The 19,191-nt window shown below is 37.1% G+C and overlaps 1 protein-coding gene across 1 annotated transcript in view; it reads right to left on the bottom strand.

Moving 5' to 3' along the window:
• The window catches only part of LOC150077580 (inactive phospholipase C-like protein 1), a 649,255-nt gene that overhangs the window by 613,610 nt on the left and 16,454 nt on the right, over positions 1-19,191 (bottom strand). Inside the window, exon 2 of the mRNA XM_090386715.1 lies at positions 16,181-16,330. Within this exon, the coding sequence (XP_090242841.1) occupies positions 16,181-16,330 (150 nt within the window). The remainder of the gene's footprint in view (positions 1-16,180; positions 16,331-19,191) is intronic.

Genomic DNA, 19,191 nt, shown 5'->3' with positions numbered 1-19,191 from the left:
ATCACCTTGCATCCCGCGATGATGTGTTGGATCGTTTCTGAAGCAAGGTGGCATCGTCGACATGTGTCATCTAACACTCCAGGCTCCTTGGCAATGTATTTTCTATAGTTCCTGGTGTTGATTACCTGGTCTTGGATGCCGAGCATGAATCCTTCAGTCTCGGGGAAGGAGCCATGCATTGGAAACAATTTTATCTATGTGACCTTGATGGAGATCATTGTAGTGTCTTCTCTGCTTATCTTTCTAGCTTCGTTTGTACCTCCTGGTAGGGAGGTACTCCTTGCTTAGGTTGAGTGGAGTATACCGCTTGTCTATCTTCCTTATGGGCTGGTGGAGTGCTGCTGTGTGTTTCTGGAAGTAATCCTTCAGGTTAACTATCGCTGTCTTCTGTTGCTCAATGAGGCCCCTCTATCAGGCCCCTTCCTCCTTCTTTCTGGGCAATTGTCAGTCTCTCCACGGCAGCTCTCAATTGGTGTTGGCGGCTCTTGGTCATCACTATCCTTGTCTTTCTCATGATATCCTCCAGCTCGGTGACAGTTCAATCTATGACCCCGAAGGAGTATGTTAGTACTGGGACTGCATAGGTGTTTATGGCTTTAACTGTGTTCCCTCCGTTCAGCTTTGCTTTCAGCAGGCTTCTGAGTCTCTGATAGTATTTTTCGATCAGGCAGACCTTAATTTCCTTGTGCTGTAACTGCTGAGCCTGCATCATCCCCAAGTATTTGTAGGCTTCTCCCTCTGCCACGGCTTCGATCTCTTTACCATTCTGCAGCTGGTAGTTTCGGTTGACTAATTTTCCCTGACGCAATCCATGGGTCTTGCATTTGTCTAAACCAAATTCCATCCTAATATCCTTGCTGAATCCTTCGGTGATCTGGAGTAGTTGCTGAAGGTGCTTCTCGGTTCCCACGTAGAGCTTGATATCATCCATATACATCAGGTGGGTGAGGGTGTACAGGTTCTTCCATCCTTCTCTGAGTTTACATCCATACTTGCTACTGGTAGACAGCGTGGTAGACAGCGGGTTAAGTGCTAGACAGAACCACAGAACTACTTAACCCGTAGATAGCGGGTTAAGTGCTAGACAGAACCACAATGGGCTCAGGGCATCTCCCTGAAAGAGTCCTCTCCTGATGGGGATTGGCCTGGTTGTGATGTTTTTGACCTCAATGGTGGTACTCCATTTCACCATCGATTCTCCTAGGAAGTTTGTCACTATCGGGATTGACTTTGTAGATTTAGCACCTCTAATAGCCAACTATGAGGCACAGAATCAAAGGCCTTGCAGTAATCGATGTAGGCTGTGTACATGTTGCAGCACGTCTTGTATGCTTTCTCCATAACCGCAGCATCTATGGTTAATTGCTCCTTGCATCCTTTGCTCAGCCGCTTGAATCCTTTCTGCTGTTCAGCCATTATGCTCTGGCTCTCCAAGTGGTCTGTTATCTTCCTGGTTATGCAGCTTATTCGGGATCTTGTTGGGAGGCAGGTGATTGGCCTATATTTCACTAGGTTTCTTGTATCTTCATCTTTAGGCTTCAGATATGTAATTCCTTGAGTGAGAAACTTCGGGATTGTCTCTGGGTGCCTTATCATTTGGGTTAACTGCTCTGCCAGGTGCTTGTGTGTGCAAGTGAACATTAGTTGTGGACATTATCTATTCCTGGAGTTCGCCAGCTATGAATTCTTGATCATCTGTTTTTCTTCTTCCCGAATCCCCCATCCTGTCATTTCTTGTACGTCCTTGGTTTTCTTACGTTCTAGTTCTATCCAGGTGGCTCAGCTGTTATGTTTTACTTCCCTGCTCCATATGTTTCCCCAGAAATGCTGAATTGTCTTCTTCTTGGGTGGTCCGTTCCCTTGTTTCCCATCTTCTCCAAGATTCCTGTAGAAACCTATTTGGTCCTCATCGAAGATTCGGTTGTTTATTTTTCTCTTGGAGCTCTCTTTGTATCGGCATAATCTCTTGCTCAGTGCAAGTTCTGCTTCAGTGTGTTCAAGTACTCTAATATTCTCTGATTTTTTGTCTCACGTTGCTGTGGATGCTGTCTCTCTTGAGGATGCTCTTCACTTTTCCAATTAATTTCTTACTCCTATTGCCCCGTTGGTCCTGGGTCAATTGGCCTATCTGGACTCTTAATTCTTCTATCTTCTGCTGAAGTCTTCTTTCCCAAGCTGGTGGTTCCTTCTGTTTTCGGTTCTTCTGCTGCTGGTCTCTTGCTTCTCTTCCATTAATCCTCGTGGCTGCTACACAGCACAATACACAGCTGTGTGGATGGCCTCCAGTGTTGCACCATTGCTGTCGAGGTAATGCAGTATTATGTGCCGATTCAGGTGGTCCGTGACTCTCCACAAGGTTCTATTCGGCCTCTGCTTCGGTATCATGTGAGTCTTTGTGGGGTCCATTCTTTCGAATTCTGTTAGGGCCTTTTTCCACTCGTCCTGTATTCTGGATATCATGACCTTGTCTGTTTCCACTTCAGCTACTGCAGGTTGTATTTTCTCTCGCTCTTCTGCCTCTGATTCGGCGGTGGTATGTTCTTCCTCCTCTGGTTCCATATTCTTTAATTCTTTATCCTTTGTAGTTGATCGCTCACATCCTGCTTGATTTTTTCCAAGATGGCAGTAACTATTAGCTTCTTCATGACGATGGTCCTTCTCTGGTCCAGTTCGGTATTCACTGTTTGGTGACCTGAATATCTGGGAATCGTTCCAGCCGCTTGGTATGTAGTCTCGCCCTACTCCACTTCATGCATTGGCGTTTTCTCCCTTCCTGGGTAGTCATGCTAACTGCGCAACTGCGCTAGTGACTAGCGCAGTTGCGCAGGAAGCACTTCCAGTTGGTGGGGCTGGATGGTCTTGCCCTTCTCTTGTGGTAGCCATACGGGGGACAGCACCGCTCGCTCCACTGTTTTCCTCGGGAGACCGTCACTGATTTTTCGAGCCGACCCCTCTGCTTAAGGCCTGAACGCAAGTGACTTTATCCTGCGCCACACTCAATGTAGTATGATTAATATTTCTCTGCGACATCATTCATTATTGGAGGTGGACCTGTTTAGCTTCGGCTTATGTCCAGTGGTAGTTCTCGCGGGACACCAGATGGCGCCACAATCTGCCTAAGCAGTTGCTCCAACCTTGGGGTAGATAGGTCCCTTGGAGCAACTTTCACGAAGTTTATTTATTTTATTGATTTTTTATTACTATTAATTTATTTATTATTATTATTCTAATTTATTACTATTATTATACCAGTCTCCCAGCATGATGGAGCTGCGTTCGCTTCCACCAAGGCAGTACCCGAACCCGGGTCCATCAGGCTGGTAGTCCAGTGTCGTAACCACTGGGCCATCGCGACCCTCCGAATTAATAATTATTATTATTAGCCATATTGTGCAAGGAAGCCTGAGGCTTATGCTGCAATAGCTAAAAAAAATTCCCAAGTTACCCTGAGAAAAAGAAGAATGATGATATCCAGCTCGGGACCCTGGGTGTGCCAAGCTCATACTCACCAGATGTGAGCCCCTTTCATACACTTATGAAAATACGTTTTTAATCCTTGTGTACTGTTAATTTATAAAAAAAACTATTAATTGAAATAACAATTAAATTATTAATAAGTATATTAATAATTAAAAATAAGTAAATTATTCCTTCTTATATCCACTATACTTTAAGATAATGAACATTAAGAGGTGCCCAATTTTAAATCATTAATTGCCTTTAATCCAAACCTTTCCATTGTATCATGAATAATTCAGATTAGTTTTACAGAGTTAGCAAAATTGTATTAATTTGCATGTAGCCAATTCTCTTTAATTTGGCCACTTGTTTATCTTGTATACATATTGCCGACCGGGCTAGCCGGGTGGGTAAAGTGCCTGCCTGGCAACCCAAAGGTCGCGGGTTCGATTCCCGCCTAGGGCTTGGATCAAAGTACTGCAAAAACCTTGGGAGGTGCATTATGGCCACAGAAGCCTATGCGCCAACAACTACCAAAAAAAAAAAAAAAAAAAATCTTGTATACTATGGCTCTGTTCACATTTTAACCTTTTTTTTTTTTTTTTGTCACACAAAAAGTTTTCATTCTGTTAAGAGTTTGGAAAAAATCTATAAATAAGAAGTCCTTCACCCAATCTGTGCCTGCTAAACACTCTTTTTGCTCTCCTTTTGCAATTCAAGAGTAGAGCCATAAATAAATTTTTTTCATTTAATTTTCATTTAAAAAAAATTTTTTTTAATTTAAATGAAAATAATAAAAAAAATTGAAAATGTTGAAATAAGGAAAAACAAACAAACACTTTTATTGCACACTGTTTTATTCTTACTGAAACATCTTTCTTTAAAGAATACAGCAGTAAAAATACAGTGCTAAACAATGTACAAAGTATACTGCAGGCACACAGTCTTGGAACGTATCCCCCTCAGATACGGGGGTCTTGGCCGTCTCTGTAACCAGGTGGGCAGGAGCAGCAGTGCGTAGCACATGCTTCTTGATTAGACCGGGGTTCGAGCCCGTGACCACCAATTACGGAGGATGCGGAAAGGTCAGGGAATGACCACCGCATATCCCCGGAGAAATATGGCCTTAGTTGCTAATGCTCCTAAAAACCAAACAAACAACGGGGGTCTTACTGTACAGTCATTGAAGTTGCCAGGATGGTGGGGAAAAGTGGCATGCTATGAAATAAAAATCATTACATGTAATAATACTGTGATGTAGTGGTGCATACACATCATTGTAACATAAATGAATTTGAAACAAACCTAGGTTTGTGAATAATGCATCAACAACACATCTCAATATCACGAAATCCTTCAAAACAAGTTGTCTGGATCTTATACATGAAATAAGTAATTCTCAATCATAAGAGAAGTCTGCTGTTATTTATTCTCAGTTAAGTACCACCAGCCAGGCAGCACCGTTTCAACTGAGAATAAGTAACAGGCTTCTCTAATGGAAGAGTATTACTTATCTGAAGTATAAAAGCCAGGGAACTCATTGTGAAGAATTTCCATTATGAGATGTTGTATAACGAAAATCACAAACTTTGGTTTGTTTCAAATTCAGCTATATTACATATTATGATGCATACACATAACTACATCAAAGTCTGAATTTTTTCACAGCTTGAGAGCCCTTATGCTATAAAATTGTACTTTACTACACTCACCAGATGTGTAAAATAGAAAAGGCTTGAAATTTTGCTGTGTCATATAGTGGCACTATGCATGATGGCAAATTTTGAGTGGATCTTATTCAGAGTCTGAATAAGACATACATGGCAGGCTGATGGGAGGAGGTAATGAGGAAAATCCTAGCACTCTTGCACTCTCTACGATGTGAAATTTTGTAAGGGAGTGCAGACATATATTTGGTTTCCTTTACAATTTCTTCATAGCAGCAAGAACTATGCACATGATATTTCAACAAGTTTTTTCAATTGTCACAAAAAGAGAACAAAAATACTTCATACAGTATTTCAATTTCTCTAAATGTTCATCTTATCCTGTATCGAAAAGTGAATGGAACACCAGCCTCTATTAGCTGTAAGTTATATTTGCTTTATTATAAATTCATATAGTATGAAACAGAGCCATAATGCTCAATACGTTCTACGTTGATATCAATATTTGTAAAATAATAAGAGAAGCTTACCTCGATATAGTACGTAGAACACTTCCGTATGATACTCTCCAGAAATTAAAACAAAAAAATCGAAAACCTTATCATTAGAGTAACAACTAATTAAAAATCAATTTAACGCAATTAAAAATAAGAAAATTAATTAAAAGAATTTAACAAAAAAATTGCAAAACGATTTTCCTTCCTGAAGCTGACAACGCTTTTCAACCAAATATCGTGATTCAGAGGAATGAAAATTACCAAACAGGGGTGAGCATGAAACTTAATAGGGATTATTTGTCTTCGCGCAGTGCGTAAAAGCCCATAAAATGGAGATCAGATATGGCCGGCGAACATTAACAGAATTCTCGTGTAATTTAATTTCTACGGTTTCTTCAATGAATAATCGAGTATAATTACATTGGACACTAAGTATTTTGGCTTTGTTAAATAAAAAAGTATGTTTTACATTAATGGCATGAACAGCTAATTCTGACGCTGCTGAACGAGAAGCACAAACTGAGGCTGCATGTTGATTAACACGAATATTCAGAGGAAAATGCGTCGAACCTTGGTAAGATGAGTCGCAATCACCGCAAGGAACATTGTACACCAGGTCAGTAATTTGTGTTGCGAACGAGGAAAGGACTGAGCGATACTGATTGATTGTTCAGTATAATGTGTAATTTCCGTATTGGCCTGGCCACAATTTTAAATTCGGTATCTTTAAAGAATCTATTAAGCTGTTTGTGGCACTGTTCAACATATGGGACAGAAATAAAGTATTTTTTGATATTACTATTGTTGGTTGGTGTAGTATTTTGTATTCTATCCTTTGCTTGTACCCTAATTTGGTTTATTGCAGCAAGGGGATAACCCCTGTTTAAGAATCTGCTGGTTAATATTTGTATTTCTGAGCCCAAAGCAGATTCCGTCGTTGAATATTTATAGGCATTTAGAAATTGATTAAAGATAATCAATCTTTTGTAGGTGAACGGGTGATAGCTGTTATAATGTAGAAGCATACCGGTGTTTGTAGGTTTTCGATAGATGTTAAACTGGATTTTATTCGAGTCCCGAGTAAGTGTGAAATTTAGAAAATTTAATGATTTTGTATCCACATCCTCCCTTTCCAATGTAAATTTGAGTCTAGAATGAATATTATTAAACGAATGTAAAATGTCTTGGATAGTACTACTATCAGTAATAACTAGAACATCATCTAAATACCTCCCACATTATGTGATATGCAGTAGAAAAGGCATCAAATGTATATGCTCAATCATTGAGAGATAGATCTCCGATATTAAGCTGCTCAGGCTCAATCCCATTGGCAAACCAAAAATTTGTTTGTACACTTTGTCTCGAAAGGTGATATAGTTGTCCTCAACTAACAGTTTAATTAAGTGAAAAATTTCCTTAATAGGAAGGTTTGTATAATTAATCAGTATCGAATTATTATTTAACATATCCCAAATAATATCTAATGTGTATTCAACGTTTACATTCGTATATAATGAGGTAACATCAAGTGAGAATAAATTGTCATTGTCGCCAAGTCTACAGTCCTTAAGGTTATTAAATAATGTATTGTAGTTCTTAATCCCAACTTGTATCACCTGTCTAAAGGGTTTTATAATGCTATATACATGTGTGGCCAAGGATGAAAATGCCGAGTTTCTGTAGGAAACAATAGGCCGAATAGGAAATCCAGTCTTGTGTAATTTTACCTGACCGAAAAGTGCAGGAATATTGTATGTTCTGGCCTTCAATTCCTTTAACTGAGCCATAATAATGTAGTCGTTTTTTCGATACAGGGTTAACGTTTTATTGTATTGATTGACTAAATTGGTAAATAGTGCCGGGTCTACTTCAAGATAAGTCGAGGTATCTGAAACAACTGAATCTAACTTATTAATATAATCAGGTTTATCGAGTATTATCACTGTATCTCCTTTATCTGCCCTCTGTACAATAATGTCTTTATTTTCACGAAGTTCGTGTAAAGCTGAACTGTCATGTGTATTCAATTTAGGAAGTTGCGTTTCTTTTATGTTATTCACCACTTGGTTAACTTGTTAAATAAATAAATCTTTTTGTGGAACATTACAAAGTCCAAATTCAATATCAATTACTCACTGTATTTTAGGTAGTTTTCGAGGTGGTAAATTATAATTTAATCCTTTGGATAAAAGTGAAATCTGGTCCTGCGATAGTGTATACGAGGAAAGATTTGTAACCTATTGATATGTCGGTTCATTGAATGCTGGGCAAGGGGGGGCTTTGCAAACTAGCTGACATATTCTGTGGTAGCACACTGTGTGTATGCGAGGGGGGTCATCACCCAACTTGTATTCACTTGGTCGCAAGCCCCCGACAATGTGTTAGAATTGATAGGAACGTGTCTTGACTGTCCCGATAATGTTTGTAATTTGTTAACTTGTTACCGTGTCTGTTTTTTTATTTCTGAGGCCTGTGCTTCCCATCGCAAATCTATGGAGGTCTTCAATACAGACCAATCGTTAGGATGTAGATAATATTTTAATTTATTGCGAAGCTTCCTAACCTGGGAAAGGTATTTTTGTTTATTAGAATATCGAGATTTTAAGGCAAGTTTAACAATATTACTTGATGTGGCAAGTGCTAGTTGTTTTATGCCCAAAATTTTTGCATCGGTAACTTTGGGTCGAGTATCTTAGTGTTAATTTAATGTAATTTTGCACCTAGCTCTTCAAAAAAATCCCCCACAATTATGTGTATTGATAGATTATACCTAGAGAGAAAGGAAGTGAATGAAATAGTCAATGAGAGTTTAAAAAATGAATTAGATAGTATGAACCAGAGCTGTAATGCTCAATACGTTCTACATTGATAACAATATTTGTAAAATAAGCAAAGGAGATTATGAGAAATTGCTTGCAAAGAGAGAGGAATTCTTTATATACAGTATATAAATGCAAAGAAGAGAAGGAAAAACCAGGTCGGACCCTTATGTAAAGGACGTGGGATAGTATTAGATACACCAGCTGAAGTTGCAGATGAACTCAACAGTTACTTTGCATCGATATTTACAGAAGAAAACCCTTTGTCAATGAAAAATAATGGGAGGGTGAAAAAAATGTACCGTATTTCCCCATGTATAAGATGCACCTTTTTTCGAAAAATTTGGGGTATAAAAACTGGGTGGGTCTTATACAGCGGTTGTAGATTTTATTACTTGCATTTCCCGCTTTTTCGCGCTTGTTGTCTTTGTGCGCATTGTTTTGCACTTGTTACTGGTATATTAGGTTACGTTTTGCCACGTTCTGCCCAGAAATGGCTCAGAAAAGATTTTCGTACAGTGCTGAATTCAAGTTAAAAGTGATCCAGTTTGCAAAAGTTAATGGAAATCGTTAGGATTTCCATTAACTTGATACCATTAAAAAGATACCTGCTGAACATAAGGTTGGTTCCAACTGAGAAAACAATCAGAGACTGGCTACAGGAAGAAGAAACTCTACTGAAAACGCCACGGCAGAAGAAGGCCATTAGAGGCAAGTCAGCAAAATGGCCTGATTTAGAGAGGGAATTGAAGATGTGGATTGAGGAGCAAAGGGCAATTGGAATTCCTGTGTCCACAAAGATGGTTCGGCATGAGGCAAGAAGAATTGCTGATGAAAAAGAAGTTACTGATTTCAAAGGAGGACACAATTCGTGCTTCAGGTTCATGAAATGGAATGGACTAAGCATGCGTACATGCACCAGACTTGCCCAAAAGATACCTGAAGGCTACGAGCAGACGGTCCTTGAATTTCATCGTTTTGTCATTCAATGTCGGAAGACACATCAGTCTGAGTTGGGACAGACTGCAAATATGGACGAAGTCCCCCTTCAATTTGATGCCCCCAAGTAACAGAACTGTTGATAAGAAGGGGGTGAAAACTGTAACTGCGAAGACAAGTGGACATGAAAAGAGCCATCTAGCTTGTTGTACCGACGGAACCAAGCTGCCTCCTATGCTGATTTTCAAACACAAAACAATGAAAGAAGACATTCCTCGAGGAGTGATTGTCCACGTTCATGACAAGGGTTGGATGGATCAGGATGGGATGAAGATGTGGTTTGAGAAAGTTTGGAGCAGGAGACCAGGTGGGCTCTTATGCAAACCTGCCCTATTGGTGCTTGATCAGTTCAGGGCACACATAACAAAAAATACAAAGAAGATTGCTGCAGAGCAAAAAACAAAACTTACCGTCATACCTGGAGGCTTGATATCCCAGCTCCAACCACTTGATGTCAGCATTAACAAACCCTTCAAAGCTGCCATGACAGACGAATGGAACCAATGGATGAAGTCTTCTGGGGACAATCTGACACCATCAGGAAGAGTGAAGAAACCAACTATAGGAGAAGTTTGTACCTGGGTGAAATGATCCTGGGATAATATCAAGATTGAGATCGTTGTCAAATCATTTAAGAAGTGTGGCATTTCAAATGCCATAGATGGAACTAAGGACGAGGCAATATATGAATACAGTGATTCGTCACCCGACACAGATGAGGACAAGCTAATGGGTGGGAGTTTTGACAGTGATGAGCTGTATGAATTTTATGATGAATAAAACCTGAGTTCAATAACTTTATGTAATACATTTTTTTTTCAAATTTCAGGCCCCAAAATTAAAGTGCTTCTTATACATGGGAGCGTCTTATACATGGGGAAATACGGTAATTAACGATGTTGAAATTTCACGTTTATTTAATGAAAAAACTTAAGCCTAAAGGCCAATAAAGCTCCTGGGGTTGATGGCATATACCTTATTGAAATTCTAATTTTTTCTAAGCATTTTTGAAGCTCCCTTTTGAACTTTTGGCTCCTTTCATTCAAGAATCTGCATTCAAAAAATACGATTCTAATTGCTCAGCTAACTTTATGCCTTCCCCTATGCTTTTTAGTGTAAAATTTGGAAGTTTAGAATTCTGCGCTATTCATCTGCGCTATCATCCTCTGAATTGATTTGGTTTTACCTCCGATGCCATTTCCATCAAATCCGCTTCGCCAGCCTCTTTTTCTACTAGTAATTCTTGACCGTCTGCAGTAATCATATCTTTTTTATTTTTTTAGAAGCATAGGCGACTAAGGTCATGTTACTCTGTGTAGGTCTATAAATTGCGTGTGTTCTGTAGTCGATTTTCTGTTTTTCTGGACGAAAAGCCAGAGTTCCTGGGAGAAAAAACCATGCTGCCTAAGCCCGACTAACTCTGCCATGTTGTGAAAAAGACCCATAAAAATTCCTCCTGTCAACGACTGGATTCGAACTCTGGTCTTTTTCACCTGATGTAGGGAGGAGGATGATTCTATGGACTGTGCTACCCAGGAGGGCTTCAATAATCATATCATCAAAACCTTCCCACTCCTACTGACGTAGCAAGTTCTACTGTCGCACCGATTCCATTTTCTGCCGGTTCAACCATATTTCCTGAATGAACTGACTCTGGCCAAACATTTTTCCACATGCATTTAATGTTGATGGTTTTACTTCTTTCAGCTATAAAGCTATGATCCTGATACAGTCCACAATTGAGAAATGCTTCCATGCCTTCCATTACTTTGGTAGATTCGGAATCAATTTTTTTCAAAATCCATTGTAACGATTTTCTGATGTAATGAGATTTAAAGGTAGATATAATGCCTTGATCTAATGGCTGAATGAAAAAAGTTGTATTAACCCAGTACAACTGTGGTGTTAGGAACATAACTTCAACGTTTGGATGACTTAAATCTTTTGGATGGCCTTGTGTACTATCCAATAGTAATAAAACTTTGAAATCTAGATTTTTCTACAAGTTCAACAAGCACGAGTTCAATAGCACAGAACGTAACACAGGGATTTCCCAACAAAATAAAATACAGGGATTTCTCAATATTTTGTTTTTTTTTTTTGACTAGCGAGTCAACAGCTGGAACTCAAAAAGTGTGGAAATGTTGAAAAATTACATCCAAAATAATTGCAGAGTTTCCCCTGCACAAAAGTGCAAAAATACCGTTATGCGAGATTTACCGAAATTCTCTAACCGTGTTATATAAGTACCATGTTGTGCAAGGATTGCCGCAATTTATCAATTGTGTTAGAGCGAAGCCGTGTTGTACAAGTACAGTTTTATATGGGGATTGCCTGTGTATATATATATATATATATATACAGGAATACCTCGCATAACGCGGTTAATTCGTGCCAAAAAAATACCGTGCTATGCGAAACTGCGCTGATTGAGGTATTATTAGTATGTATTTTAATGTAATGCATTCCGACAATTTGATTATATGGGTTGAGTTTCAAAAATATATAGGTGTTTGTTTACCATAAATTGATGCACACAAAGTTCTTGTAAAAAAAGAAACTAAAATGATAAAAATGAAAAATACTAGTAAATACAGTACAAATGATTTTTATTGCAGTATGTACATACCAAAAGAATATACTGTATTTTTATTTTGAAAAATAACTGATCAGTTTTTTTCTTCTCTTCATCTATCTCTTTATAACATCGAATGTCATTTTGCAACGCTGCCTTACTTTCATACCTCATTCGATGTTTGGATCTAGAACACTCGCCGCCATTACATTTCTTCTTCCCACTCATATTTGAGTATAAAGGTGTAACATTTTTAAAAAATAATCTTTAATAAAAATACACAGCAAAAAATATTTGTACAGCTTACGCACAATCAACGACCTCACCGCTCGGAATCTAGAGTGTTTACTAATCTATCAAAGCTAGCAGAGTCCGTATATGATGGAAGTTTCGACAACAGTCAGAATGGTCTTGAATCCATAACGCATTGGCCTACGTGCTGGCATTATAATACATACATATCAAATGTATTGGTGCGTAACGCAGTTAATTTTTTCGAAACCGCGTTATGTGAGGTATTCCTGTACATACATACATACATATATGTATTTGTAAAAGAATAAGAGAAGTTTATCTCAATATGATACATTGAACACTTCCGTATAATACTCTCCAGAATCATACGGAAGTGTTCACAAAAACAATATTACTGACAATAATCAGTTTAATTATATCAAAATCGCACATTAAAATTTGCAAAAAATCTTACGAATTATAATCAAACATTTTAAGTATTATAATAATCTTAATAATAATACTTAAATAATGTTAAGTATTATTAACCTTTCATCGGTTGTTTAAGTATTATAATAATATTATAATAATCAGTATTATAATAATAAGAAGAAAATGGGATTTTTTTTCGCGGATATTTTTTCCTGTTACCCCTTTCAAAATATCATGCCGGTGCCCATGGTCAAGCCTAGTGTACTTGTCAAAAAATTTGTGAAAGTACAGCTAATAACAAATACCTGCATAATTATATTTTTAGTTATGCTAATGATATTTATGATGCAGCTGCCAAAACACATTACTCTAAATTTTCATATTCTGAAACTATTCTTATTTCAGGTTTTTTATCTTTAGCATTTCAATGCTATACCTATCATTATTGCTCAAACGCCCTATACAAATACCAAAATTTGACTTGGAAAAATTACCAGTTAAATGCAACGTAATAAAGTAAAATTAATTAAGTCATTTTTATCATATTTTAAAACTGTTTCTGTAACAGGAAACATGATCTTCGAATTGAGAGAGGTATTTGTCGTTAATTTTGACAGTTTTTTATATTCTTTCTACAAAATTAATCTAATAAGGTAAATATTTACTTACCAAAAAACTAATAAATATATAGAATTATATTTTTATATTTTTACAATATTAGCATTAGTAGAGGCATATGATGCAAGGAAGCAAGCTTATGCAACATCAGACAAAAAAACCCCTCCCATTTCATCCCTCCATTCGTTCCAAATGCCTGTCCAGCTCAGCCTTAAATTTATTTAGGCTATCAACTTCCACAACAAAAGATGGAAGTCTGTTCCACCAATCAACTACCCGCTGGCTAAAGGCAAATTTCTGCACATCTATTCTACAATTGTCTTCCCTCAATTTGAATCTGTGCCCCCTCAGGTTCTTAATCTGAGCAAGAGGAAGAATCCCATCAGCATTCAGCTTGCTCAATCCATTCAAGGCCTTGTACACCTCAATCAGATCATCTCGCAGGTACCTATAGCGAAACCCACACTGTTCGAAACCGCGCTATGCGAGGTATTCCTGTACATACATACTTTTGTATGTATGTACTTTCCTGTACTCTCCAGGCACTACAATTTGCAGAACTTTAGCCTTTCTTGGTAAGAGCACACTTTTGTTCCCCTCACCAATCTTGTTGCCCCTTCTTTGTACTCGTTCTAGTAACTCTACATCCTTCCTAAAGGATATAGTAGATACTGTCAGGATTCTGGGCTAGACCCATATCTCAATACATACAACAAAATACATTGTTCATCTTCGGAGGAAAATAATCACAACGAACTATGATGACTTGCTGTGTTAGTCAAAACGCTTGAAGCCTTCTTCCCAGGTACTTCCTTATATGACTAAAGTTATAATGTGCAAACCTGTGAAACAAAACTTTGGCTTGGTTCACCAGTATTATAAAAGAATCCCATCTAAATTAAGAATGGACTCAAGATTATAGCTGCCATCTCATTTTTTTGTAATGTGTCCAGAGATTATTGTATTAAACTTTTGGAAATTTTCATTTATATACTACCACAGGAAACTACTTAGCATTAGGAAGTAGCAAGTTGCCAACATCAATCAAACTCATTATGATGTTATTGGATTGCATAATGATGATGAAACTGCATGATGCATTCCTTTCATTGGTTGTTTATAATCAAAACTGATAGCTATTTCTTTTATACTGAAGCAGCATATAAACTTAATGAGGATTTTCTTTTTTCTTTTTTAATATTTAAGCACTTAGAGCACTTAAAAGGATTCCTTCTACTTGCATACCACAATCTAATGTAATAAAACTTGCATATAGTTAGGCTAGGAAACAAAACTTCACTTAAACACTGCACAAGAATAAGATAAAGTTTCTATTTCTAAATAACACACTACACTTCCTTACAGGAGCAAAAATTTTCAGGAGGGATTATGATTCCTCTCGCTGTGGTCTCCAAAACCTATTGAATATATAATTACAAAAACTTTTAAATTCACATCTTACTTATTCTTGAATTTAAGGGGAAAAAAAAAAAAATTACATTTTTTACAAATTTATTTTGAGCATTATTGAGAAAACTGTTTTGGTCATAATGCACTAGTTTGCATGGGTTAATATGCATTATGTCTATATAGTGTGTACAGGCCAATTTTCATACTGTGTGGGCTAAAAAAAGCTTAAGCTGACTATTATCTTATAAAGAAATTAAAGATAAAACTAAGTGAGATTTTCCAATTTCTACTTCCATTGGATCTACCTCCTCTTCCAGCATATCAAGCCTCATGTTTAGCCTTTTATTCATTTGTTTATTTTTTTTTGTCTTTTTTTTTTTTAAACACTTACATATACATTTTATACATGAAATTTACATCTTGTCCGAAATGTAACTTTCATTACTTGAAGTATTTGTTATTTTGTATTGTGCCAATCCCAAGTGTTTGCTGATCCTTAACAATCGGAGTGGGATACCAAAAGTTGACAGCCAATCAAAACATATCCCAAGGAACTTCCTTGTAACTGCTCTTCCCCCTGCTCTCTGCCAGTTTAATGTCCATAACAATTATGTGCCATTATGTTACACTTTAACAACTTCACTCTGCATAAATTTTTGATTGTGGGTTTCTCCTTATACAAATTTTTTTAACAACTTAATATATAACGTAACTGCTGGGCATAGTTTAATCAGGGAATGTCTGTTTATCTCTCTCTTTCTCTCTCAAAAAGCTTAAGCTGACTGTATTATCTTACAAAGAAATTAAAAAGAAAATGAAGTGATATTTTCTATTTTCTGCTTCCATTGCATAAAGATTCACTGCATCTAACTCCTCTTCATCTTCAATCAAACCTTTTCTCTTCGAAAGATACTCATTTTAAATACAACATTTGTATCATGCAATGATAAATAAATTTATTATAATTTTATTATGCAAAAAGTAAATCAGTTCATAACACATTCCATTATAGAATAGAATATTTAATTTTACTGTCAGTTAATTACCAATTGTGCTAAATCTATGAGAAAAATTAACCTTTTTTTTTTTCTTGTCCATGATCATAGGCTCATTTAGTCAACTTGTGCCTCAAATGTCACATCAATGTGAAAGAACTATGACTAACAGTAATTTTATACAAATACCAGCATCACATTCCAAGCTTTACAATAATCAATTACAATTATTTTAAAGCTTAGTAAAGAAAAAACCTCATCCCTTTAAACTTTGAAAGTTTCTGATGTACAGTTTGATTGACAGCTGCTTTCAGTCACCATTATGACCAATCAATTAGAAGCACACAAACTGCCAAAATTTATAGTTCTCTAGCGCGAAATGCAAGTTTACTTAATTTACACGGATTTAAAAAAAAACTGAAATATTCATTAAAAAAATAATCTTATAAGTAAAACTTCATCGTGAACATACGCCTTGCTTTTGCCAACTTTTTGGAAGATGGAATCCATCGAATTGCAGAGAGATCTTCCTCAAGGGTGAAAAATCGCCTATACTGCCGAGAGCTGGCTTTTACTTTTATTAAACTACTCCCATTGATCATATAACGTAGGCAGTCCACAGCTAAAAGAAAGAAAAAAAAAAAAAAAAAGACAAATACTAGCTGATATAATTAAAAACACTTTAGATTAATTAACTTTAAATTAAGAATACTTTAAATATAAAAAACATTATGCAGATATTACCATTGAGATTACCATTAACATTATGCAGATAAAGGTGCATTTAGGGCTAGAGCCTCAAGCTGCGAACAAATTGGACTATGTATATATAAAGTGCTTTAGCATCATAATACACAGCCATTTCTGAATAAACAGAAAATTTTTAAGGCAGCATCGTTTTAGGTAATATCATGGCAGTTTTAGTAGTGCAATATCATGGCAACTCGTTGTGAAGGTATTCACAATATGAGATATAACCTAAAACGATGCCGCCTTAAAAATTTTCTGTTTATTCAGAAATGGCTGTGTATTATGATGCTAAAGCACTTTATATATACATTATGCAGATATTGCCATTGAGATTACCATTAACATTATGCAGATATTATCATATTACCTTGCCCAATTAATGCTTTCCTAAAAACCAACACAGAAGATAAAAATATACATATTGATGTATTGGTGATAATTTACCATATAAAATATGTAATAAGGCTGGGTCACGTTCTGAAACAGACTATGGCATTTCCCCACCCCACAACCCTGAAATATGTGCTTCTTGGGAAACTCCTTTCTTGTGTATCCATTCATAGAAACTATTTTCCATGTGCCTGAAACAGAACAGATGTTCACTGAATGGTCCTCACTAACTTGTTCTTTCCCCATCCTCCAAGTTGACACTGCAGCCATCAACATTACCATTACCTGCCCAGAGTATATGCTCCCCCACTGGGGATTTATTTTTGTATTTAGCTAATTATTTAGAAAGTTAAACATAAAATCAGCCATTGCCATTGTGTAAATCAAAATACTGACATAGTTAGATGTTTTTAAACAGAATTAGAGGATAAATACAAGAGGGTATCAAAAAAAGTTTGTACCCTTACCTAGAAATAATAGCCCTAGAAAGGTGAAACTTCACAGGAACTTAAATCCTTTTTATGTACTCTCCATGTATAGTAACACATTTCTCCCATCTATGGATCAGTTGTTTAATGCCTTGAATACAGAAGTCTGCACATTTTACCTGAAACAATGATTCCACTTCACTGATTCCTGAGATGAATCAAAGCGGCATTCACGCAATGGTTTCTTCATTTCTCGAAACAAGAAGTCTGAGGGCGCTAGGTCAGGAGAATAGAGTGGGTGCTGCAGTAGTTCGAAGCCGCACTGGGCAACAAAGTTGGTGGTGGCAACGACTGTGTGAGCTGGTGCTTTGTCTGACAGAAGACTGACACCTTTGGTAAACATTCCATGCCTTTTCACCTTCAAAGCATCGCATAACTTTTTCAAAAGATTTCTGTAGTATTCTCTGGTAAGTGTGGAACCATGAGGTAGGTAATCTGTCAGGTAATCTGTTCTGTTCCAAAACACAGACATCACCTTCTTTGCAGATGGAGTGGTCTTCGACTTTTTGGGAGGTGGGGAGGAGGTGTGATTCCACTGCTTTGACATGTCTTTAGTTTCCAGATCATACTGGTACACCCAGCATTCATCATTTTTCACGAACCGATCAAAAAAGTTTGGCATTAAACAAATCCAACAGTTGGCGAGAGCATTGCATTCAACATTGCTTCTGCAAAAGTGTCAGCAATCTTGGAACCCATTGTGTGGAGACTTTAGACATGTGTAGATGGTCGTGTAAAATGCTGGTGGGCAGACCGATAATTAATTCCCACTACATTTGCAATGAAATGAATTGTCACACGTCTGTCACTCAGCACCAGCTGCTCAACCTTTGTAACCATCTCACTGTCTGTGGATGTTGATGGCCTTCCTTCTCTTGACTCGTCAGACACTTGTACGACCACACTGGAACTCCAGTTTCCACTTTTTTACAGTGTCATACACAGCTTTCATTTCTTCGTCAATTTCCTAAGCTTTCTTGCCCTCTGCTCGATACTCCACTTTGTCAACCACAGCGTCCCTCCTCAGATTCCAGGCTCCACCTCTGGATACAATCACCTATGGGAATGAAATTTCAGGTTAGTTATTGAATATGTAGACAACTTATATTAAAAACTGCATCTTACTACTGATGTTTTATCTAGGTCAGGGTACGAACTCTTTGATATCCCCTCATATATGCTTTGAATATAGTCTCTTATGAGGTTCTGTTCGACATTAATTAATATTGTCATGTTTTATAGATTTTATGTAATACACACATTACTACAGTAGCTAGGAATAGTATAGTGCTATTACTATTGTACCAGTGTATCAGCATTACTGTAGTAATAGTACTTCAGTTTTCAAGTTTAGTGCTGCAGAGCTGGGTTCAAATTATTTTTACTCAGATTGTACCTATATATTATATTAAGCTATTGATTATATTAAGAATATAATCAAAAGCAGCAAGAATGACTTGGCTGGGTGGAGGGCTGACAATGGAGGTTCTACGAATCAAGCCTTACTGCATGTGCTGAGTATAGTAGTGTATGCAGATCTAGCTATAGATGGAATAATAGAGGAACATAAAGACTACCATAACCAACCAAGTAGTCAGGCACGAAGGTGCTTAAGTACATGTGCTTTGAGTGCTTATGGTTCAAACTTGCATGGGCTGATAAATACAGTGCTAATTCTTATATTATATCTTGCAAACTCCTCTGGTCATCCTGGCGTATAAATATAAAATCCATTTATTTACAATGCTACTGCAGCAGTTGCTTTTATGTGGGTAGGTTGAGAGTGAGAGAGAGAGAGAGAGAGAGAGAGAGAGAGAGAGAGAGAGAGAGAGAGAGAGAGAGAGAGAGAGAGCGA

This window comes from Mastigoproctus giganteus, chromosome 12 (assembly GCF_048544385.1).
Source record: "Mastigoproctus giganteus isolate SK-2022 chromosome 12, ASM4854438v1, whole genome shotgun sequence".
Lineage (NCBI taxonomy): Eukaryota > Metazoa > Arthropoda > Arachnida > Uropygi > Thelyphonidae > Mastigoproctus > Mastigoproctus giganteus.
The sequence above is the reverse complement of the archived record's forward strand: the minus strand, read 5'-3'. Positions and strand labels throughout refer to the sequence as shown.